Source organism: Carcharodon carcharias, chromosome 12 (genome assembly GCF_017639515.1).
Source record: "Carcharodon carcharias isolate sCarCar2 chromosome 12, sCarCar2.pri, whole genome shotgun sequence".
Taxonomy (NCBI): Eukaryota; Metazoa; Chordata; class Chondrichthyes; order Lamniformes; family Lamnidae; genus Carcharodon; species Carcharodon carcharias.
In genome coordinates, this window is record NC_054478.1 from 131,417,435 (window position 1) to 131,442,899 (window position 25,465).

At 46.9% G+C, this 25,465-nt stretch overlaps 1 protein-coding gene across 4 annotated transcripts in view; it reads right to left on the bottom strand.

The window, feature by feature from the left end:
- col6a2 (collagen, type VI, alpha 2) overlaps positions 1-25,465 on the bottom strand; it is a 90,725-nt gene that overhangs the window by 59,600 nt on the left and 5,660 nt on the right. For 2 of the 4 annotated variants that reach the window (XM_041200477.1, XM_041200478.1), the window contains exons 2-5: positions 16,551-16,695; positions 13,463-14,079; positions 3,522-3,542; positions 616-681 (exon numbers count right to left, since the gene is read on the bottom strand). In XM_041200477.1, coding sequence (XP_041056411.1) covers positions 616-681; positions 3,522-3,542; positions 13,463-14,079; positions 16,551-16,668 — 822 coding nt within the window. In that variant the 5' untranslated portion in view covers positions 16,669-16,695. Of the gene's footprint in view, positions 1-615; positions 682-3,521; positions 3,543-13,462; positions 14,080-16,550; positions 16,696-18,021; positions 18,212-25,465 lie in introns of those variants that run through there. The other 2 variants (XM_041200475.1, XM_041200479.1) reach the window with 2 other exon arrangements.

A 25,465-nucleotide genomic window follows, 5' to 3' on the forward strand; every position in this document is an offset into this window, starting at 1 on the left:
GAAGGTGGGGGGGGGAGGGGTGGTTTGGGCAGAAGGATTGCAGCACTAGAGAGCTAACTGATGCTTTCTTAAAATGCTTAAGCAGTCAATTCTCAGGAGTTCTGATGAAGACTTTCCACCCAGAGGAACAACTTAATATTTCACTCGCAGAGGCTGCAGGGTCTAACAGTTGTTTTCAACATTTGCAGTTTTTCATTGTCTCGGGGGCAAGTGAGGTCAATCGCCAGACACAAGACAGCAGGGGCAGGTGAGAGGGCCACAGGCTTCCTCCTTCCCTCAGCCTCTCTGGTCCTGCTGACTACACCCCCGCATGGTTCACTCGACTGGGGGTCAGACAGAGAGGAAGTGTATTCCCTGCAGTGCACTGTGCCACCTCACGACTGTTCTTCTAGAGCAGGAGAATCTTGGCAAGGGGTCTGGTCAGGAATCTCCAGAGATACCACCAAAATCGGGGGTGGGGAGTCGATTCATAAGACATCGGGGTCCCCCCTGCCCTGATGGCCAAGGGAGTCAGCGTGCAAATATCCAGCGAGTCGACGACATAAGCTTAAGCTTCTTCGTCTGGAGTCTCAAGGTGCTCTCAAGTGAAAAATAACAATGTTTGATTCTACTCACCTTTCGCCCTTTGAATCCCTTCAAGCCAGTGCCACCTGGATATTCCAGACACTTCATTTTATAGCACTGAAAGTCACAAGAGTGTCATGGTTAATGAAGGAAATGCTCCATCACCTGTCAATATTCAAACAAGGCCTAGATTCTTATTGAACAATCATCGCTCAATCACAAAGTGAGACTGAAAGCTCAGGCAAAAAATATTTTAGTCTAACCCGCCTTTGAATAGAAACAGTTACATTCTACTGAAAAAAAAACACTAAATGGTGCCTCGTAGCAACATTCAGATCCCCAGGCGCCAGGTCCAGGAAGCAGGGGACAGGTCTCCATTACTTCTGCGTTGCCCTGGGATTGCCTTGGAGGTGGTGGGGTGGTGTGGGGGGGGGGCGGGGGCTGGTGTGGAGTTTGGCTGGCACCTGTAGGTCAGCGAGAGATGGTGGCATAATGGTAATGTCACTGGACTAGTAATCCAGGTGCTCAGGTTACCACAGCAGGTGGAATTTGAATTCAATGAATAAATCTGGAATATGAAAGCTGGGTTCAGTAATGGTGACCATGACAACTTTCATCAATTGTTGTAAAAACCCATCTGGTTCCTTTAGGGGAGGAAATCTGCCATCCTTACCTAGTCTGGCCTACATGTAACTCCAGGCCCACAGCAATGTGGTTGATTCTTAACTGCCCTCTGAAATGGCCTAACATGCTACTCAGTTCAAGGGCAATTAGGTATGGGCAACAAGCTTTGGTCTTGTCATTAATGTGCGCATCTCACGAAAGAATAAAAACAAGTACAGGTCTTCAGGGACCTGCTCATAAGCATTGAGGGGGCCTCCAGCTCTCTCCCTTCATTCTCCATTTTGACAGCCAACCCTCCAGGATTGCCCTAGAGTCTCCAGGAATTGATAATCAATTTTCAGGAAATTCATAGGGGCATTAAACAACAAAAAAAGTGCTTCTCTTTCTATTTTCTCTAATCACTTGCATTTATAAGTTGTAAAAGTAGTGGAGATGGGCAAAGGGCTGTTGGGGGGGTTGATAGTCAGGATTAATCCAATCAGGTAAGAAAATATCTGTTGTTTTTACCAATTGGTTGCAAGGAGGCAGTGCTCCTGGAGGATCACCCAATGGCGGAAGTGTGGGGGTGGGGCTGTTTGCGGCAGGAGGTCATGTGATGAAACCTCCAGGAAACACACCCAAGCAGATTTGGCAAGATTAAAGCTGGGTGTCCACAAAACATGGAACTGCTGTTTACACCCAAGGCCCTGAGGAATCCGTAGCAGGAGACTGGAGGTAGCAAGTTCTACCTGCCCTCTTCCACCTCCCCTCCTAGGATGTTGAAGCCTTCCTGACCTCTCCTTGAGATCTCCAGAAGCTCCCAATCACTGCAGCCCAACAAAAACAAATGTCCTCATTTTCCTGCCTCTTCTGCTGGTGCCAGGCACTGCCTTACAGTGGGGGTAGTCTCGGGCAATGCTCGTGGCCAGGGACAGGAAGGCTCTGTTGGTCTGGGCCTGGGCTGGAGTCACGCATTCAGTGAGGGAGTGGAAAGCAGGGACAATTTCCTTTAAGTATTTCCTTCATTGGGTCTTTGTCAGTGAGATTGCCAAGCTAGTGGTTATCAGCAGGACATTAGGAACAGTTTTATGACAGGATCGGAAAGCCATCAAGAGTTTCAGTGTGATCGGGGGGTGGGGTATGAATTTAACTCAAACCATCTGGCATGAAACAGGTGGGATTGGATGAACCACCCAGTTTATTTTCCATAATAGGAGGAGGGGCGTAAAAAACGGACAGCCAATCCAATCCCGCCAGAGTCCTGTTGGGCTGGTTAGTTTAAAATGACTCACCTTTGATCTCATGTCAAAGCCCAACAACAATGGAGGAGCACTGGGTCAGATCTCGCTGCCGTGGTTACATCACGACACTGTGCACCACCCCCCCGCCCCCGCACACGAGTCTCGATTTAAGAAAATGTAAAAAAAACCTCCCACTTTCTCGATGAGTTTTGGGAGTTAAACCAAAACTCCCAAAGTAAATCAATAAAGTAATCACTAAACACCTCAGCATGGGTGAGCAGTGTCCTATATCACACAGAATAACGTTTAATAGCAGCGCCAAACATGAAGCGTCACATGATCCCAACTTGATAACATTGAGTAGTTCCTTCTAGCTTTCTTTCCCTCTCTTTCTCTTTTTCTCCCTCTCCTGATTACTTTATCCCTGTCTGCTCCAGGTTCCTTTCGACAGCACGTATCTGAACCGTTCCGTTCTTTGGCTCAATTTGATACGCCAGGAATCCAGTCGGCTCACTGCACTTGTTTTAGTACCAGCTCCACATCAGAACCACCCATGCTAATCCCATTTCCTCTTCACTTTACTATTTCTTCTGTTAATAATTGTCCAATCCCCATTGCGATTGACGCGTGTTCCTTGCGAGGAATAAATCATATTGCAAAACTACAGTGGTATATTTCGAACTCTTACAGGGCCAACTTCCCTGACTCCGATGGTTGTGGAGGTATCGTTTTCTTAGTTGGTGGGGGCCGAGGGGAAAGGGGAAGAGTCTGGTGAGCTTCCAGCGCATCCACCAGATGGCAGCGCAAGCCGAGAAAATTGGTGCCAGAATGGCTGGTACAGTGGGACTTCCCCAGATCCCCAGTGCCCAAAGAGGTGGACAACATCCGCCTGGGGGACCCTGCCTCAGGTGCTGGATGGAACCAAGAACTGAGGTTGTCAAAACCAATTCCATCCAAGTACGACGTTTTGCCCAGTAAGCTACGAGGTAAATGTGGCTTCAAGGGTCACTTCCCTCACTGAATGTGCAAGAATTTACCAGCAATGATGGACTGGATAGAAATATAGTTTAACTTGAGTAAAACAGCGTTGAACAGAAATGTAGTCACACTCACCTTATTGAAGGACTCTGTTTTCTGTAAAACATAAATTAGAGGAAAACTCAGTCAGCAGAGCTCACAGTAAAACAGCACCACAGACAAACAGGTCAGAGTTAAACATTACATCACCAAAGCATGTGGTCAGCACAATTGGTACTATACATTATAGTGCTAGAGCTGAGATTAGGTACAGTCCCAGCACCTCCCTTCCCCACCACAAACCTAAAAGGGGATGAGTGTTACAAATGATGCATCAAAATTTGAGTAATATTTTTAGGGCCCGTTGTTTCTATGGAAACGAGCTCCTCTCTGTAAGTGGGGTATTATTTGCTTTTGTTTCAAGCACTGGAAACGTAGGCCGAGATTTTTCTGATCGGCATTGATGCTGGTCAACAGGAAAGGATTTAATCCACTGCCTTATTCAATCTGGAGAGTCACATGGACTCCTGTGCTCCTCATTCATGTTAAGCTGCGCCTGGGAATGCAGAAGGATCCCAAGTTATTGAGGATTTTCTGCCCCTTCTCTTTCATTCAGTTGTGATCTAAAGTCACATTGTGCTTTCTTGGACTGAAGAGTGGCTTTAAAATGGGTTAATATTATACCTTTCAGATACCAAGACATGAATGATGTGTTCCTCACTGAACCTCAGTGTTGAGGGGTTGATGCTTCTAAAGTTATGCCAAGTGCCATCAGTCAGACCACCTCTTGGGAGCCCCACACCCAGTCTCAGATTGCCACATCACAAAATAAACAAAGAGGACATGCAAAGGCTGGCAGGGGGCAGGTGAAGAACAGGTCCATCAACCCAACAGGATTGTCCTGGACTCTCCAGGAAGAAACAACCCCAGAGAGAAAAAGAAATGGCAGTGTTATGTTCTTCTCTTCATCGTAAACGTACCAATCACGTGACAAGGATTGGCGAAACAATAACGTGGGTCCTTTATTTGAAGAGGAGACTATGGACATCTGACTCCTACTGTTGCTGGTTAAAGACTGACAACACGGCATGGAACTAATTCATCACATCCTCTAGAGGTGATAATGAGTGACAGCAGTTTAAGATATGCCTCCTTAAAGGTAATTGTATCTCATATCACAACAGGCAGTATTTAAAAAAAAACAAACAACAGCATAGGAAGGAAATAATTTATCAGTTAGAAAAGGATTAGGAGGATTAGGAAAGAAGAGGCTCTTTGGCTGATAATTAAGAATCACCTAATTGAATAACAAAGATTCTGTTTGCTTTCCACTTGTTGTGAGTGGCATAATAGCGTGAGAACAGGCAGGTTGGACAACTAATGGAGGAAGATGTTCATGTGGTGAAACCTCCAGAAATGCATCTGTCTGGAGTTGGCAACTGTAGTGGATAGAAGAGAAGCCAGGAGTGACTCCATGTGTTAGGGAGGGAGGGGAGAGAGGAGATGAGGGAAGACCAATGGTCCAAAGTCACCACATCGTGTCTCAAATTTCTCACATGTTTTATCCCCAAAATGCAATTTTCCAGAAGAGATCCATCGAATTTGTATAAGTCTGAACTAGCTGCTTCTATGGAGCTTGTTCCATCAAACACTTAAGAAGTATAGCCTCAAGTTATCTGAGGCAGTGTATGTTAGATTGAACATTGAAAAGTACACAGAACCAAAAGAGAAAATAGGAAGGGCAAAGAGAGAGTATGCGAATGGATTATTGGCCAACTTAAAACAGAATCTGAAAGCCTTTTATAAGTGTATAAAAAGCAAAATGGTAGTCAAATGAAGGGTGGAGCTAATTAGGGACACAAAGGAAATTGTCTTGTGGAGGCAGAGGGCATATGGCTGAGGTACTTTATATCTGTTTTCATTCAAATAAGAATGCTTGCAATGTCACAGTAGAGGAGGAGAAGGTATTAGAGAAACAGAATAGGGAAAAGATAGTTACAGAGGAGGTTGTTAAGAAGCTTAGCAGCATTCAAAAATCTCCCAGTCCAGGTGGGAAGTATCTTGGATTGCTAACGGAAGTAAAGCTGGGATAGTAGAGGTCATGACCACAATCTTCCAACCCTCTTTAGGTGCTGGAGGACCAGAGTACAAATGTTGCACCCCTGTTCAAATAAAAAAGGAGGTAAAGAATAAACCTGATAACTACAGGCCAGTGAGTCAGCGGGGAAACTTTGAGAGACAATAGTCCGGGCGAAGTTAATTGACACTGGGGATAAAATAGGTCAATAAATGAAAGCCAGGATGGATTTGTTAAAGGTAAATCATGTTTGACTACCTGACTGAGGTCGTTATGAGAGGGTTGATAAGGACAATGAGGTTGATGTTGTGTATTTAGCGTTTTGCAAAGTATCATATGACGGACTTGTTAGCAAAATTAAAGCCCATGGGATTAAGAGGAATGGCTTTATGGATATGAAACTAGCTAGAGAGCACAGAAAAGAACTGAATGAATGTTTTCTTAGACTAGAGGGAAATGTGTAGTTCCCCAGGATTTGGTATTGGGACCACTGCTTTTTCTGATAAATAGTAGTGACCTGGACTTGAATAAATAGAACACAATTTCAAAATGTGCAGATGACATGAAATGTGGAACTGTAACAAACAGCATACAGAACCTTAGCATTATATATAGAGGCTTTACAACAAGGAAATTACAATAAACTTTTATAAAACAATGGTTAGGGCACTGCTGGACAATTGTGGCCAATTCTGGAACGTTTTCCAGGGGTGTGACGCTTCAGTTATATGGAGAGACTAGAACAACTGGGGTTATTCTCCTTAGCTGAGAGAAGGTTAAGGGAAGAATTGATAGAAGTGTTCAAAATCAGGGAAGGTTTTAGATCAAGCAAATAGGAACTGGTCGCAGTGGCAGAAGGGTCAGTAGCAAGACACTGGATAAAAGTAGGTCGGAGGGGGTGGTCAGTGTCGGAGGGAGGTCAGAGGTCAGTTTGACGGGGGCTTGGTGTCAGAGGTCAGCATGGTCGGGAAGGTGTCGGAGGTCAGTGCAAGGGAGGTCAGTGCGAGGGAAGCCAGTGCGAGGTGTCTGGTGCTACATTTCAGTATAAGCCCCTGTGGTTGGTTAAAGTCAGGAATTTCACTTGCATTTGGTCTCAAGTTTGACAGGACCCCAGAAATAAATTCAGCCTCAAAGCTGGTAAGGTTCAATTTAAAACAACATTAAAAGAGATGATAAAGTCACAGGAACAAGTTTGTGAAACCCTTCTTACTGGCCAAAGGGAATGCATTGAAGAAATCTTCAACAGGATTCCATCACTAACCCTGTGCAATTATCAGTCAGGATGGAAAAGTCTTTGATCTGAAACATTGACATTCTCTCACAGATGCTGTCTGACCTGCAGAGTATGTCCAGTATTTTCTGTTTTTATCTCAGATTTCAAGCATTCATAGCATTTTACTTTTGTACTCATCTGTGACTTCCCCATCAAACTGCCCATCCATGACCCCCCCCCACCCCCGACCCCCACCCCCCCCACCCCCCCAGGTCAAACTACCCGTCCATGACCCCTCACCCCCCGTCCCCCCGGGTCAAACTGCCCATCCGTGACCCCTCACCCCCTCCCCCCAGGTCAAACTGTCCGTCCGAAACCCCTCACCCCCAAACCCCCCCGGGTCAAACTACCAGTCCGTGACTCCTCAACCCCCCCACTCCCCCCGGGTCAAACTGCCCGTTCGTGACCCCTCACCCCCCTCCCTTCGGGTCAATCTACCCTTCCGTGACCCCTCAACCCCCCCCCCCCGGTCAAACTACCCATCTGTGACCACTCACCCACCCTCCCCCGGGCCAATCTGCCTGTCCGTGACCCCTCACCCCCGCCTCCCCCCGGGTCAAACGACCCGTCCGTAACCACCCCCGTCAAGCTACCCGTCCGTGACTCCCCTCCCCCAATCCCCCCGGGTCAAACTACCCGTCTGTGACCCCCCCCAAACCCTGTCAAGCTGCCCGTCCGTGACTCCCCCATCAAACTACAGTCCGTGACCCCCCCCATCCCCCATCAAGCTGCCCATCCGTGACCCCTCACCCCCTCCCCCCAGGTCAAACTGTCCGTCCGAAACCCCTCACCCCCAAACCCCCCCGGGTCAAACTACCAGTCCGTGACTCCTCAACCCCCCCACTCCCCCCGGGTCAAACTGCCCGTTCGTGACCCCTCACCCCCCTCCCTTCGGGTCAATCTACCCTTCCGTGACCCCTCAACCCCCCCCCCCGGTCAAACTACCCATCTGTGACCACTCACCCACCCTCCCCCGGGCCAATCTGCCTGTCCGTGACCCCTCACCCCCGCCTCCCCCCGGGTCAAACGACCCGTCCGTAACCACCCCCGTCAAGCTACCCGTCCGTGACTCCCCTCCCCCAATCCCCCCGGGTCAAACTACCCGTCTGTGACCCCCCCCAAACCCTGTCAAGCTGCCCGTCCGTGACTCCCCCATCAAACTACAGTCCGTGACCCCCCCCATCCCCCATCAAGCTGCCCATCCGTGACCCCCCTCCCCCAATCCCCCTGGGTCAAACTACCTCTCCGTGACCCCCCCCCCAAACCCCGTCAAGCTGCCCGTCCATGACACCCCATCAAGCTGACCATCCGTGACCCCCCGTCAAGCTGCCCATCCATGACACCCCATCAAGCTGCCCGTCTATGACCCCCCCCCGTCAAGCTGCCCATCCGTGACCCCCCGTCAAGCTGCCCGTCCATGAACCTCCCCCGTCAAGCTGCCCATCCGTGACCCCCCGTCAAGCTGCCCATCCGTGACCCCCCGTCAAGCTGCCCATCCGTGACCCCCCATCAAGCTGCCCATCCATGACCCCCCATCAAGCTGCCCATCCATGACCCCCCATCAAGCTGCCCATCCATGACCCCCCGTCAAGCTGCCCATCTATGACCCTCCCCCCGTCAAGCTGCCCATCCGTGACCCCGTCAAGCTGCCCGTCCATGACCCTCCCCCTGTCAATCTGCCCATCCGTGACCCCCCCGTCAAGCTGCCCATCCATGACCCTCCCCCTGTCAAGCTGCCCGTCCATGACCCCCCGTCAAGCTGCCTGTCCATGACCCTCCCCCTGTCAAGCTGCCTGTCCATGACCCCCCGTCAAGCTGCCTGTCCATGACCCTCCCCCGTCAAGCTGCCCGTCCATGACCCTCCCCCTGACAAGCTGCCCATCCATGACCCCCCGTCAAGCTGCCCGTCCATGACCCCCCCCCCGTCAAGCTGCCCGTCCGTGACCCCGTCAAGCTGCCCGTCCATGAACCCCCCCCGCCGACGTCAAGCTGCCCGTCTGTGATTGCATTTGTTCTCACTTTAACAGCAACTGCATTTACACAGTGCACCTTTTAACGTAGTAACACTCCTGGAAAGTGCTCAAGGATGTTTTATCGAATAAAATTTGATCCACCAGCAGGTGACCAAAAGCCTGGTCGACGAGGTAGGTTTGAAGCAGCGCCCATCAATGGGGGGCAATTAAAATTAGCAATGTGCAGGAGGGCAGAATTGGAGGAGCGCTGAGGTCTCTGTGGGTTGGAGGGCTGCTGGAAGTTCTAGGGACAACAAGGAGTGAGACTGCGGAAGGATGTGAAAACAGGGATGAGAGGTTTTAAACTCAAAGCATTGCTCAACTGGGGGCCAATGTCATGTCAGCGAGCGCAGGGGCGATAGAGGAATGGGAATGGGGTTGAGGAAGTAGGAGGTGGGTCCCATGGGCAAGATGAGCTCGGAGAGGGCGTGAGCAACTGGAGAAAGATGCAAGTTTAAGGGGTAAAAGGGGTTTAAGAAAAACAATTTGTAGCAGAGAAAAGAAGTTGGCTGGGTCAATCTTTACATTCCAGGTAGATCCTGGAAGCGTTGGGCAGAAAGCAATGGTGCTCGGTCTGGCAGTGGGCAGCTGAACCATTTGTCAGCCAGATCTGTTTCAGTTTGCAGCCCTTGGGTGTGAGGGATGAGGGCCAGACAAGGTGCAACAAGAGTGAAAGATTATTGGCTATAATGGGACTTGGGATCCAAGGAGGAGATCAGGATGTAGTCGACTGAATCGATAGCTGCAGATGTTCATGATGAATGGAGGATTAAAAGCTGGATAGCTCAGACTTTAAACTGGGAGAGAGTTTGTTTTTTTGCCAGGACAGACACGGAATGAAGTAGGGTTTGAGGAAGGGGAACCTGTGTACAGAGAGAGCTACAGAAGTGATCAGATAGGACCTTATCTGTGAGCAGCATTAGTCAATACTATTTGACCAGGTGAAGTTGTTAACACTTAACTCTGTAGGACTTTCAGTCCTTAACCTGATAGGACTCTCCATGCTTAACATAGCAGAATTGTAAATCATTAATTGTGTTGAACTATCAATTATTGACTCTGTAAAAACTGTCTATGTATAAAATTGCAGAACTGCCAAACCTTAACGTTGAACAGCTGCTCATCCTTAACTTAGTAAAATTATCAATTCTAAACATCATAACATTGTTAGTATTTATACCTGGAGAAGGATCCATCTTTAAACACGCAGAATTATCAATATATAACCGGATTCATGTCAATCCAATCAATCCCATAGACCAATCAATCAATCCGTAACCCCACAGACCAATCAATCAATCCGTGAACGCACAGACCAATCAATCCGTAACCCCACAGACCAATCAATCCATAACCCCACAGACCAATCAATCTGTAACCCCACAGACCAATCAATCAATCCGTAACCCCACAGACCAGTCAATCAACCCGTAATCCCACAGACCAATCAATCAATCCGTAACCCCACAGACCAATCAATCAATCCGTAACCCCACAGACCAATCAACCAATCCGTAACCGCACAGACCAATCAATCAATCCGTAACCCCACAGACCAGTCAATCAATCCGTAATCCCACAGACCAATCAATCAATCCGTAACCCCACAGACCAATCAATCAATCCGTAACCCCACAGACCAATCAATCCATAACCCCACAGACCAATCAATCATTCTGTAACCCCACAGACCAATCAATCAATCCGTAACCCCACAGACCAATCAATCAATCCTTAACCCCACAGACCAATCAATCAATCCGTAACCCCACAGACCAATCAATCCGTAACCCTTTGGAACAATCAATCCTTAATCTGGATGCCTTCTCATTCTTTAACCCTGTAAATCTGGCAATCCTTGACCCAGTACAACTGTTAAGCTGTAATGGTGCAGATTTTAGAATCCATAAACCATATGACATGAGCTATCCTTAACTCTAGCATTGTCAATGCTTCTTCCACTGGAATGAATTCAGAACTCTGTCCACCTGTCGCTCCTCAACCCTATACAGCCACCGCGCCACAAACCCTATAGAACAGCAGCACCTCAAACCCTATGGAACTGCCATGCCTCAAACCCTAAAGAACTGCTGCACCTCAAACCCTATAGAACCACCATGCCTCAAACCCTATAGAGCTGCCGCGCCACAAACCCTATAGAACCGCTGTACCTCAAACCCTATAGAACCACCATGCCTCAAACCCTATAGAATTGCCACGCCTCAAACCCTTTAGAACCGCTGCTCCTCAAACCCTATAGAACCACCTTGCCTCAAACCCTATAGAACTGCCGTGCCTCAAACCCTATAGAACTGCCACGCCTCAAACCCTATAGAACCGCTCTGCCTCAAACCCTATAGAACCACTCTGCCTCAAACCCTATAGAACCACCATGGCTCAAACCCTATAGAACCACCACGCCTCAAACCCTATAAAACTGCTGTGCCTCAAACCCTATGGAACCACCATGGCTCAAACCCTATAGAACCACCATGCCTCAAACCCTTTAGAACCACTGCGCCTCAAACCCTATGGAACCACCATGCCTCAAATCCTATAGAACCACCATGCCTCAAATCCTATAGAATCACCATGCCTCAAACCCTGTAGAACCGCCGCGCCTCAAATCCTATAGAACCACCATGCCTCAAACCCTATGGAACCACCATGCCTCAAACCCTTTAGAACCGCTGCGCCTCAAACCCTATAGAACCGCCGCGCCTCAAATCCTATAGAACCACCATGCCTCAAATCCTATAGAACCACCATGCCTCAAACCCTGTAGAACCGCTGCGCCTCAAACCCTATGGAACCGCCATGCCTCAAATCCTATAGACCTGCATCACCTCAAACCCTATTGAACCGCCTTGCCTCAAACCCTACAGAAGCACCGCTCTTTATCCCAATAGAACCGTCGCTCCTTAACCCAACAGAACCATCGCTCCTTAACCCAATAGAACCATCGCTCCTTAACCCAATAGATTCATCGCTCCTTAACCCAATAGAACCATCGCTTCTTAACCCCATAGAACCATCACTCCTTAACCCAATAGAACCATCGCTCCTTAACCCAATAGAACCATCGCTCCTTAACCCAATAGAACCATCGCTCCTTAACCCAATAGAACCATTGCTCATTAACCCAATAGAACCATCGCTCCTTAACCCAATAGAACCATTGCTCCTTAACCCAATAGATTCATCGCTCCTTAACCCAATAGAACCATCGCTCCTTAACCCAATAGAACCATCGCTCCTTAACCATGGAGAATTGCCTATCCATAACCTTCTGGAGTAATGCAGGGAGGCGATGGCTTAGTGGTATTGTTGCTGGACTAGTAATCCAAAGACCCAGGGTAATTCTCTGGGGACCTGGGTTTGAATCCATCACAGCAAATGGTGGAATTTGAATTCAATAAAAGTTTGGGGTTAAAAGTCTGATGATGATCATGCCAATTGTTGCAAAAACCATCGAGTTCACGAAGGTCCTTCCCTCCCTTTAGGGAAGGAAATCTGCTGTCCTTACCTGGTCCGGCCAACATGTGACTCCAGACCCACAGCAATGTGGTTGATGCTTAAACGCCTGCTGAACAAGGGTAATTAGGGGGTGGGCAATAAATGCTGGCCCAGCCAGTGATGCCCACATCCCATGAATAGAAGAAAATCTTAATAATATTCAATTTTTAAACCAGTAGAACTATCAATCCTTAATGCAACAGTTTTGCTAATTGTTAACTCTGTCAATCCTTAAATCTGTTGAACCTCCCTCTTGAGCCCAGTAGAATGTCGACGTTTAATCTCATAGAGCAGTCAATCCTTAAACCTGCTTCCTCAGTGCTGCACTGGAGCGTCAGCCTAGATTTTGTACTCAAGTCTCTAGAGGGGGATTTGAACCCACAACCTTCTGACTCAGGAGCAAGAGTGCTGCCCACTGAGCCTATCTGACACAGCTCAGGCTGGCCATTGCAGCTGCTTATCTGATCGGGTTGCATCTCCTGGGCACTTAACAAAACGTGAACAACAGAGCTTCTTTTCTACAGGAAGGTTTTGAGAGTGAAGACCACCTACAGTCCCAAAATCTGTGACACTTATTGGCTGGGAACAAAGCTCTGCCCATGTGCAGGTATGCAGACTCTCAGCACACAGTATAACTCTGATGTTACCAGCTATCCAAAACTACAATGGCAAACTAATCGAACAGTACACAACAAGAAGCACTTGCTTTATACAATGCTTTAACATAGCAAAACACACCAGAAATACTTACAGTTTAAGACAGGAATATAACCAGAACATAAGGTTCCTTTTAATCATAAGGTCCAGTTGACACATAGAAACCTGAGACCCAATAGATCATCAAGATAAATCCACAGCTTAATATAAGACCATAAGACATATGAGCAGAAATTAGGCCATTCGGCCCATCGAGTCTGCTCTGCCATTCAATCATGGCTGATAAGTTTCTCAACCCCATTCTCCCGCCTTTGCCCCGTAACCTTTGATCCCCTTACCAATCATGAAACTATCTATCTCGGTCTTAAATGCACTCAATGACCTGGCCTCCACAGCCTTCTGTGGCAATGAATTCCATAGATTCACCACTCTCTGGCTAAAGAAGTTTCTTTATATGCTTACAACAAAAAAATATAGATGCTTTGAACCAAACTGAACTCACCATAACTTGAATGATCCGATCAATTGTCCTGTCTGGCCGTGCACTACCAAATGCAGAGGTGGCTGTGTAATTATTTCGATAGAGCTCATGTGGCAAGTTGGCAATGGCCTTGAGGACCTGCTTGTAACTCAGCACATCTCTGAAATCATCAGTCGACACAGCAAACACCTTGATGCCAGCGTCCCTGGCTCTCTCTGCCATGGCCTGTACGCCGCCGCAAGGGCTCCCTGTCACGTGACCATCAGTGACGACGATGGCAAAATGGATCCGGGAATCGGGCCGGGATTGCTGCTTTACATTGTCTGTCATATCTTTCAAGGCACAGTCCGTGAAAGTGCCACGGCCAATGTAATCAATGCGGTCCAGAGCAGCGAGGAAGTCAGCTTTGCTGGCGGTTATCGGGCTGAATTCTTCCACCCGGTCGGAGAAGTGCAGGCCCCCAAACTCCCAGGTGATTTTCACCTTGTTCTTGAATGCTCCATTCACCGCCTTGTTCACAAAGTTCTTGGTGAAGGATTTGATGTTGCTGACCAGGTCGCCTTGGATACGAGTCTGCAGGGCCACGCTCTCCGAAGTGTCAAGGACAAAGTACACACTCACCGGACATTCCTGCTTCCCTGAAAGGCAGCCAAAAAAAAAAAACCACAAAACAAAAAGTTCAGAAAAATCTTTCTTTTCAGAAAAGGGTCTGGAACGTGCTGCCTGAGGGCTGCTGGAGGCAGATTGAATCATGGCCTTCAAAAGGGAATCGGATAATTATCTGAAGAGAAAGAGATTTCAGGGCTGTGGTGAAAAGGCAGGGGAATGGGACTAGGGGAGTTGCTCTTGCAGAGAGCCAGCACAGATATGATGGGCTGAATGGCCCCCTTCTGTGCTGCAGCCACTCTATGATTCTATAAAAAGGTCTTGACGACTGAAGAAATATCAAAGGGCAGAATGTTCCCCCCCTACCACTTTTATTGAGCGCGCTGGCATTAAGGTGAGCTGCCCGCTGTTAGGTGGAGGTTGTTAAAAGGTAACCATCTACACTGTGATCCCTTGGTGGGCTCTTTTGCTCACTGAGACATGGAGCGGGCATGGGGGTGCAATTCCCGCTCAGTTCCTGGGGAGCAGAAACACAAAATGCCAGTCTATCGACCAAGAGAGGATCGCTGGGGAGACGCAGACGTTAAAAAAAGAGCAACACAACATCGGAAAATACTGGACAACATTAATGAGATGCAAAGCGCTGGCCGCCAATAATGGTGCATTTATTACCTTTTAGCCTTCTGCCTTTGTAATTGACTCAAATAATACTGGCAAATGCCCAGTGTTATTGGTCAAATTTACATACCATCTAAACTTGCAGTGGGGTTTATAAACCCTTTGGGCTGCATGCTAACTGTGACTAAAAGGAGGGCTGAGGGTGGAGGTAGGGTTTGCTAATCTATCTGCCAGCTTCCCTCTAAGGGACAGTGGAGGTTAGGTGGGAGATTACGAGTAGAAGCAAAAACACAATACAAATCACAAACTGATTTCATATGCGAGTAGTTTTCTTATTCTCAGGAAACGAGCACCACTGGCGAGACTGACATTTATTGCCCATCCCTAATTGCCTTCAAGAAGGTGGTGGTGAGCTGCCATCTTGAGCCGCCGCAGTCCTTGTGGTGTAGGTACACCCACAGCGCTGTTAGGGAGGGAGTTCCAGGATTTTAACCCAGGTGCAGGAATGATGACATATTCCCAAGTCTGGACTGTGTGTTGCTTGCAGGTGGGGTTGGGGGGGGGTGGTGGGGGGGAGCGGAGGGATTTCTTTCATTTCTCTTTGAACCCATTTGTTTATTAGTTTAAAAATATTGGAGATGGGTTTAAAGCCAGAGTTGGCAACCCTGAGAAGGAAAGGCAGCAAATTTATCATCCGACAACTAACTATAGCCGAGGTCAGTCAACTGTGGGCTGCAGGTAAAAGCAGCTTGAGAAATTGCCCCAGAGAAAGCCGGTGGGGAAGGACTTTGGTTGCGAGGAGGATGTACTTTGATTGCAAGGAATTGGCCATCAAGTGCTCCACCTTGTGGTCTGGAGAAGAACTGGAACAGCTCATCCACCAAAAGGTCAATAATAACTGATGGGCCTGGGCTTTATACTGAAACCAAGGCTCTTTTGGCTGGAAGCTCAGCCTTCTGGTTGTCAGAAAGACTAGAATTTGCAGCTACCCCTGGATGACTGTGTATGAGCCAACCTGCAGTAGCTCCCTGACCATTGAAAGTTACTGCCCAATTAATTCATCCTTTTATGGGATGTGTTTGCATTTGTTGCCCATCCCTAATTGCCCTTGAACTGGGTGGCTTGCTAGACCACTTCAGAGGGCAGTCAAGAGTCAACCAAATTACTCTGGAGTCACACGTTGGCTAGACCAGATAAGGATGACAGATTTCCTTCCTTAAAAGGCATTAGTGAACCAGATGGGTTTTTGCAACAATCAATGGTCACTATATAATGAGATTAGCTTATTAATTAAACAAATTTAAATTCCACCAGCTGCCATGGTGAGATTTGAACCCACGTCCAGAGCATTAGCCTGGGTCGCTGAATTACTAGTCCAGTGACATTACCACTACGCCACCACCTCCCCTTAACCATTCTTAGCCATTTTATTTCAAATGTCTTCCCTCACTGCTCCACTTTTCTAAAGACACGAGAGTGGATTTTCAACTTGTTGCGCAAAATTATGACTGTTGCTCACCCCACCGTAAGAGTAACTTGATAGAAATGAAACTTGGGCATTTCTGATGAGGGCGGGAGTGGGGATGGGGTTGGGGGTGTGGGGGTGGCGATCCACACAGCCAGTTCCAAACGCAGGCAGCAACAACACAAAGAACTGCTCTGGCCTGTACCAGTTGTCCTGGGAATCAAACTAGCATCTCCTGGCCAGTTGGCCTTGGCACCACACAGGGCACTGACATTGCCTTCACCCCGCATGGTTTAACGCTCAGGGCTGAGGGTTGTCAGGGGGGGAGGGTGGTGGGCGCGTGGTGGAAGAACACCTAAGTGAGCAAATTCAAAGCAATCCGCCGAGACCAGCAAAGCTCAGGGGTTCCTCTTGTCCTACCTGTACACCCATCTGGACTAGGAGTAGGCTGGATCGGCCTGTTATCAGTCAACTGACTTCTCACCGGGTCAACAAGTCCCCAGGCAAACAGCAGCAACGTGAGAAATGTAGGGAGCATTTTCTGTCTGCAGATCAGCAACCACACCTGGTGAACACAGCAAAATAAGCGTGTCAGAGTCTGGAACAAGGAATACACGTTACAATGCAACAATCACCACTTAAATTTGTTCAACACCTTAAAGATTGTTCAGGGCAATAATGCTTCATAGATTGAGGAACGAACGGAAATAAATGCACTTCAAGCCAAAGGAGGAGATTTTAGAAGGGTGACCAAAATGCATGGTTCAAAAGTGGTTTTTTAAAAGCGTCTGAAGGTAAGAGAGAGAGAGGTGGAGAGGTGTGGGGAAGGAATTTCACAGCTTAGAGTCTCAACATCTGAAGGGAGGGCTTCACTCAGTGCTAAAGCACGAGGTCAAAGGGGGACTGGAGACTGCAAACTTTGGAGAGGGAGAGAGCAGGGTTGGAAGAGGTTATAGAGACTGGGAGGAGCAAGGCCATGAGATAATTTAAACTCAAGGATGAGAATTTTAAATTGGGGGCGTTGGGAAACCGGGCGCCAATTTAGGCCGACACGCACAGTGGCTATGGATGGATAGGGCTTGGTAAGCAATAAGATACAGGCAGAAGAGGTTTGGATGAACTGAAGTTCACAAGTGATGGAGGATGGGAGGTCATCCAGGAAAACATAAGGATGTGACAAAGACCTGGGTAAGGGGTTTCGACAGCAGTTGGGGCTGTGGGAGGGAGAGAAGGGTGAAGTTGGAAACTGAAATTAGGTGGTCATTCTGACGGAGAGGGCGTAGGGTTGGAAGCCTGGAAGGCTGGAACCAGTTACGGGAGAGAATTTCTTCACAAATTACTATTCCAAACAAATCTACCTCTTTTAATGGCACTAGACACCTTTAATAGGAAGCAACGCTCTTCCTCTGGGCAAGTTGATGCTATTCCTTAACACAATCTTTCTATTGACATTTTTAATTGAAGAATGAAGAATTGCTTTTACTTAGTATAGTGCTCAATAACTATTGAGACATTACGACATTCTTTGTGAAGCAGGCAATGTGAACATTGTGGTATCTTTCCCTTCTCACTGTGGCACAAGCATCTAGCCAAAGTCAGCAACTTCACTCCATTGTCTAATGGGATGTTGTGACAGGACCCACCAATTCTCCTGTGCACACTACCGCTCTGGTGGGTAAGTACTCCCCTCATAGCCACTCGATGAATTACTACAGAACTGCAATGAAAAGATTGATAGGCAGGAAAATGCAGCAGCCAACATGCAGCAACACCATGCCATAGACTGCACCCACTTCTAGGTCAGGTACAGCAATAGATTACATGGAATGGAAATTGGGAGAGATTTCTCTCGAAGCTCAGGGAGAGAAGATCTACTGGAGGCATGGCTTACCCAGTATGCAGAGCGGTTGCAAAAGCCCTCTATCCAATCACCCTCAGGCCATCGCCTTAGCCTTCCTTGTTTTCCGTCGCTCAAGAAATGGCAGCAGTTACCCCCACAACCCATGAGCCTGGCAGACCACCATTTTCTGCTGAGACAGCGAACCCAAGGGGGAGTCTCGCTTTCTGTTGTAAGCGTGGCCAAGTTGTGCTATTAGTAATAGAGTTGTTCTGCAGACACTTCTAGGGTGGAAACGTTAAGTTTATTTACAACATACTCAGCAGCAACTACACGTATGCTTTCAACTCCATCTCTACACTGACTGCTGAGGTAGCCCGCGCTACTCTCCTATTGGTTACTACAGATCATTTGATCTTTCCTAACATATTATTCTTGAAGGTGCATTACATGTGAAATAAAACCATAATTACTACATTCCTCCCCCTTTAACTATACATATTATATTTACAAGTACATATTTTTCAAGACAACACAATATTTACACTGGGTGAGGAATTTGCAAGTTCAGTCTTTCAGGTGGTTTCCTGGTTCATGTGGAACATCATAGCTCCACAACTTCAGATCTTTGTCAGGAAACTCCTTTTCTGGTGTTGCCTGAACATCAGATGCTTCGGTGGGCACTTGCAGTTCTGTACCTCAACTCTTATAGGAACATCAGACATGTCAGTCCTGGGTTGAGTATCCTCAACAGGAAACGCAGACCCAGTCATGTTCGCTAGCAGAACCAAATCTTGGAGATCTGTCTCTCTCTTCCTTAAACGGTCCACATGTTTACGGATGATCCGAACTTCCACCTCCACGTGGTAAGATAGAAGTCCAGTCACTGCACTTATTTCACCCGGTAACCACTTTGGTCCTTCCCTGAAATTTTTCACATATAACGGCTCCCCCACAGTAAATTTCCTCTCAAGACTATGCCAATCGTGTCTGGTTTTCTAGCTTCCCTGACTCCTTTTCACCTTCCCTGTCTAAATTTGGCTTTATGAAGCTCAATCCCATCCTGAGATGTTTCAACAATAATTCCGCAGGCGTGACACCTGTTATTGCATGAGGAGTAGTCCTGTAATGAAAAAGAAAGCGTACTACCTTGGTTGCCAAAGAATCGACAGTTAGCTTTGTCATGCCTGCCTTGAACATTTGAACCACCCTTTTGGCCAGTCCGTTTGCGGAAGGGTGGTATAGTGCAGTTTTCACAAGTGATACCGTTTAGGCTGATAAACCGCTGAAACTCAGCACTCGTGAATGCCGTGCTCTTATCTGAAACTACTTCTGGTAATCCGTGAATGGCAAAACTCTGACGTAGTTTCTCAATTGTAGCGCCTGACGTTGGTGACTTCACCTCATATATGTCCAACCTCTTTGAATGGGCATCAACCATGAACAGAAACTTTGTTCCCAGGAAAGGTTCAACATTGTCAATGTGTTACCACACCCAGGGTCTACCTGGCCACGCCCATGGATGTAACAGAGCTGTCACTGGCAACTTTTGCAGTTGCTGACATCGCAAACAGTGCTTTACTAAGCTCTCTATTTCGCCATCCATCCCAGGCCACCATAGATAGCTGCGTGCCATGGTCTTCATTCAGGAAATTCCTGGATGGGCACTGTGTAGTTCAATTAAAAGTGGCTCCCTTCCCTTTGGAGGAACTGTTACTCACGCTCCCCACAATAAGATGCCATCCTGGTTGGTTATTTCATATCTTCTGTTGAAATATGGTTTCATTTCATCAGTTACAGGCTCCTGTGACCAATCATGTAGCACTTGTTCTTGTACTTGAGATAGGACTGGGTCCCGACTTGTCCAGTCTCTGATCTGTCAAGCACATACCAGCGAGGAATCTAAGAAATTTAACAGTAAAACAAGTTCCTGTGGAACTGGGCAAACGACTAAGGGCATCGGTATTTGCGATTTGATTGTCAGGCCTATATGCATTCGTATTCTGTCAGAAGTAAGGCTCACTGTTGTATTCTTGCTGAGGCTATGGGTGGTATAGACTTGTCCTCACTAAACAATCCTAGCAATGTTTTGTGGTCTGAAATGATTGTAAAATGGCGGCCATGTACATACTGGGGAAATTTCTTGACACCAGAGATGATGGACAGGCCTTCTTTTTCTATCTGTGAGTGTCCCTTTTCTGCTGTGGTGAGCGTTCTTGATACGTAGCCGTTATTGACCGTTCCGTGCCATCGCCCATCCAATGAGAGAGCACTGCTCCCACTCCATAGGGAGATGCGTTACATGTCAGCACCAATTCTTTTTCTGGTTTATAATACACTAATAGATTGGACAAGTGCAACAGTTATTTCACCTTTATGAAAGCTTCTTCCTGGGGCGCAGCCCAAGACCAACATTGGTTCTTTTTGAGTAGAGAATGCAGGGGGGTCATCACTGTAGACAAATTGGGTAAGAATCGCCCATAATACCTGATCATTCCTGGGAATAATCTGAGCTCTGAGGCGTTCTTTGGCGCAGGTGCCTCTCACTTTCTCCTCAACTGGGTGGGGGCCCTGTGAATTTACCTGGTGACCCAAATAAGTTACCTCCCTCACTTGGAACTTGTGCACTTATCTTTTTTGAAACACACTCCAGCTTGCAAGAAACGTTTTAAGACATCTTCTAAGTTTGCCAAATGCTCTTTTTCAGTTAATCCTGTCACCAATATATTGTCTAAATAGACTACAATCTGAGCAGTCCCTGCAGTAAGCTTTCCATTGTTCTCTGAAAGATGGCACAAGCAGAGGAGTCACCGAAAGGCAATGGCGTACATTGGTACAACCCTTTGTGGGTATTAATTGTCACAAATTCCCGGGAGGCATTATCCAACTCTAATTGTTGTTAAGCACAACTCATGTCAAGCTTTGTTTGCATTGTTCCTCCTGCCAGCTTGGCATACAGATCTTCGATTTTTTGGAATGGGATGCCTGTCTAGCTTAGCTACTTTATTAACCGTCAGTTTGTAGTCTCCACAAATTCGGACGCTTTGGTCGTGTTTAAGGATGGGGACCATGGGTGCTGCCCATTCTGAGAACTGAACAGGTTGTATAATGCCCAGTTTCTCAAGTCTGTTCAGTTCAGTGTCGACCTTTTCTCACAGAGCATTTGGCACTGGTCTCGCCTTCATGAAGCGAGGGGTTGCTTCCAGATCCACATGAATCCTGGCCTGCAAGCCCCGGATTTTCCTCAATTCATCCTTAAAGACAATGGTGTACTTTCTAAGTAGCTCTGGTAGCTCACTTGCTCTCAACTGGAAAATTTCAGCCCATTCAAACTTAATCTCCTTTAACCAATCCTGCTCAAGGAGGCTTGGCCCTTCACCTGCTACCACCATCAAGGGTAGCTTTGCCGATTGGCTTCCATAATGGACAGTTACTCTGCTTATCCCTTTTACTTGAATGTCTTCACCTGTATTTGTTTTTAGCTTAGAAGCTGTTTGTTCTAAGCTTAACTGATGTTCACCATTATTCAAATATCTGAAAGTATGTTCCCCATTTACTATAGTGGAAGCTCCTGTGTCCACTTCCATTCTAACAGGTTTGCCATTTACATTCACTGCGACAAATATTAGTTCTGTCTTTCCAACTTTCAGATTAGACAACGAGTAAGTGTCTGAATTTGTTGTTTCAGGCTTTTCTACACTGTAGATTTCATTGGGCTTCTTCTTTTGTTTACAAGCCAGCTTGAATCTTTCCTTACGCTGCCTCATTATATGTCCATTTCTATGACAATAGTAGCATTTGTTTTTTTTTTAAAATGCCAATCGCTAAAAGACTGATCATTTCCACCACTATTAAAATTATTCTTCAATCTCACTGCTAAGTTATTTTTCTTTATTCTTCGGCTAGCGGGGCTGTTTCCTGCTCCCTGTCAGAGTCTCGCTTTTTCATGTGACTCTCACTTGAGGTTTCCTGCCTGATGTGGAGGACGGTGCCATTTTGCACACCCTGTATTGCTTTTGAATCTCTTATTGTGCTTTTCATGGCCAGCGCTATCTCTAGCACCTTCTTGAAACCCAGATTCACTTCGGACAATAATCTTATCTGAATACAGTCACCTTTCACACCACACACTAAACAATCTCTGAGCATGTCGTTCAGAGTCATACTGAATTCACAATGTTCCGTTAGCTGCTTCAAAGTTGCCACATAGCATGCAAGTGTCTCACCCGGGGCTCTATTTCATGAATTAAACCTGAACCTCTGCACCGTGACTGAGAGCTTGGGTTGAAAGTGACCCTTCACGAAGTCCACCAATTCATCAAAATTCTTCAAATCCAGGGCACTGGGTGCCATCAAACTTCAAATCAAACCATAGGTTTTACTCCCAAAAGTGCTCAAGAGGATCGCTAGCCTCTTCTCTTCCCCCATAATCTCGTTCGGTTGGAAAAAAACAGTGAGGCGTTCTTTGTATTGAGAACAATAGTCTGTGGCTGGTTCAAAAGGATCAATCCTCCCAAGGTGTGGCATTTTGAGAGGGGATAACTTCTTCAATTCTAACAGAGCTTGCTACTTCCAATCACTGGGCGAAGTACAGTGCTGATTTCTTTCTAACTTGATTTCTTCTGTTCAATCCTGTTTTAACCTCGTTGCCAGTTTGCTGTAGGGTGGCCAAGTTGTGCTATTAGTAATAGAGTTGATCTGCAGACATTTCTAGGGTGAAAACGTTAAGTTTATTTACAACATACTCAGCAGCAACTACATGTATGCTTTCAACTCCATCTCTACACTGACTGCTGAGGTAACACACGCTACTCTCCTACTGTTTACTACAGATCATTTGATCTTTCCTAACAATCATTATTCTTAAAGATACATTACACATTAAATAAAACCATAATTACTACAGTGGGAGAATTGGTAGTCCCTGACACATCACGATGGGTACGTCCCATCAGGAGAAGGGGACTAGTTGTTGTCACTAGCTAGATTCTTGTTGTACTACAGAGAAAGAAAAGATACTATGGTCTTAACCTTAAACACATGTCAAACAACTAAAAGCATAATTTCAACATCAGTATTGGCGGTATGTAATAATGAATATAGATTATATCTGTGCATTGGAACCAGCACAATGTCAGTGTGTACAAATCATTGAGATTTCCCCTCTTAGTTTACCTCTAGTTCCACAGTGGAAGCAGGCTCCTTCAGCTCTCCTGTCCTGTACACAAGACAATCTGGTCAAAGTGCATTTATATAGCGCTGTTAACATTGTAAAACGTCCCAAGGCACTTCACAGGATTCTCAAATGGAAACTGACACCAGAGCACCTAAGGAGAGATTAGGCAGGTGCCCAAAAGTTTGGTCAAAGAGGTCCAATTTAAGGAGTGTCATAAAGGAGGAGAGAGAGATAGACAGGTTTAGAGAGAGAATTCTAGAGCATCAGGCCCAGGCAGCTGAAGGCACAGCCACCAATGATGGGGCGAAGGTAAGCTGGGGTTGCCCAAAAGGCCAGAATTGGAGGAGTGTGGAGACGTTGAAAGGGTGAAGGACTGGAGAAGGTTTTACAGAAATAGGGAAGGGGCTAGGCCACGGAAACATTTGAAAATAAGAACGGGAATTTTAAAGTTAAGCCGACACAGGACAGCAAGAACAGACACAATGGGTGAAGGGGAATTGGTGCAAGCTCGGATAAGGGCAGCAGTGTATTGGATAAGCTGAAGTTTATTAGGAGGTGGGAGAGGCCAGCACTGGAATAGTCAAGTCTAGAGGTAACAAAGCTGCGGGTGAGGATTTCAGCAGCAGATGAGCTGAGACCGGGGAATGTTACAGTAGTGGAAGCAAAGCTTTGTATGTTGCTGGGTTGGTAGAGCAAGCCTGGTCTGCTGGTTGACGTAACCAGCTAGGCCCTGATGCCAAGTGTATCCTATGTGTGTGTGTCAGTTCACTCCCTCATCTCCATATTTCCTAGAAATTTACAGCCAGAATCCCATGCTGCCCAGTAGAGATTGACAAGTCAGCATAGAAGCTCCAGGAATGAGATCTTCCTAACCCTTTGATATCATTCGTGGATTTCAGAGGCATTCAGAGAGAGGCAAAGGCAGACAGAGAGTGAAAGGCAGACAGACAGACAAAGAGAGAGAGAGAAAGAAAGAGAGACAGACAGCGAGAAAGAGAGAGAGAGAAAGGCAGAGAGAGAGACAGAGAGTCTTCCCTCATATGCAAATCCCTTCATGGCCTCACCTCCCCTCCCGATCTCTGTAACTTCCTCCCACCCCATGAACCCTCCAAGCTCTCTCTGCACCTCTATAGTGGTCTGTTGTACATCCCAGATTTCCTCTGTCCCATCATTGCCAGTGCGAGATCATAAAATCTGGAATTCCTTTCCTAAACCTCTCCAGCTTGTGTTCTGTCTCCCATTTTTTGTTGCTTTTGTTGTACTCTATAGACCAAGGTGGGCTACTCCTCCTGAGTGTCTGGGGAGTAGATTCAAGTAAAGGAGAGCAGACAAGCAGTCACATATTGTGATAATATTACAAGACAATGTGGATGGGAGGCTGGTGGCTAACAGACAATCTGTGGCAGTGTTAATGAAGGTCCAAAACTGCACAATCGTTGACTGTTGTGCATTGGTTGCTTGCTGGAGGTGCCAGCCTATCCTTATTGGCAGGATTAGGAGCCTGCAGGAGTTGTTGAGTAGCAGGTATAGCAAAAGGCTGCCACCCTCAACAGGAAAGCTAGGTTGAAAGGGGAGGCGAATGGTGTATGCTCGACCATTTGGGTCCACCAAGATCCATGACCAAATGTCCAACCCCATCTTGTTCACCCCCTCCCCTCCAAGGACCGAATCATCTGCTGCAAATCAGAGGAATGAACTTTTAAAGAGTGCCTGAGAGTTACAAAGCAAGTTACAACCATCCAAAAACCAGCAGAGGGACCATTGGTTGTGGCACATCCTGAAGATCAAGCAAATCGAAAGAAAGAATGAAAGAACGAATGACTGACTTGCTTTAGCACTTCAGAACATCCCAAAGCACCTTAAAGCCAGTGAAATATCTTCAGCGTGTAGTCACTGCTGTAATGTAGGAAACGCATTAGCCCATTTGCACAAAGCAAACTCCCACAAAACAGCAGTGAGGTCATGACCCAATCATCTATTTCTTTTTCGTTGTGCTGGTTAAGGGATAAATATTTGTCAGGACTTCAAGGAGCCCCCTCCCTTCTTCAAAATAGCTCCAGGGAATCTTTCACCTCTACCTGAGAGGGCAGATGGGGCTTTGGTTTAACGTCTCATCCGAAAGATGGATGTCTGACAGTGCAGCACTCCCTCAGTACTGCACTGGTGGGAGCGTTAGCCTAGATTTTGTGTTCAAGTATCTGAAGTGAGATTTGAACCCACAACATTCCGTCTCAGAAGCAAGAGCGTTGCCACTGAGGGATGGCTGACACCTCCCCAAGAGGAAAGGGACAAGTGCTGCTTCCCTTTGAAGATTTACAATGG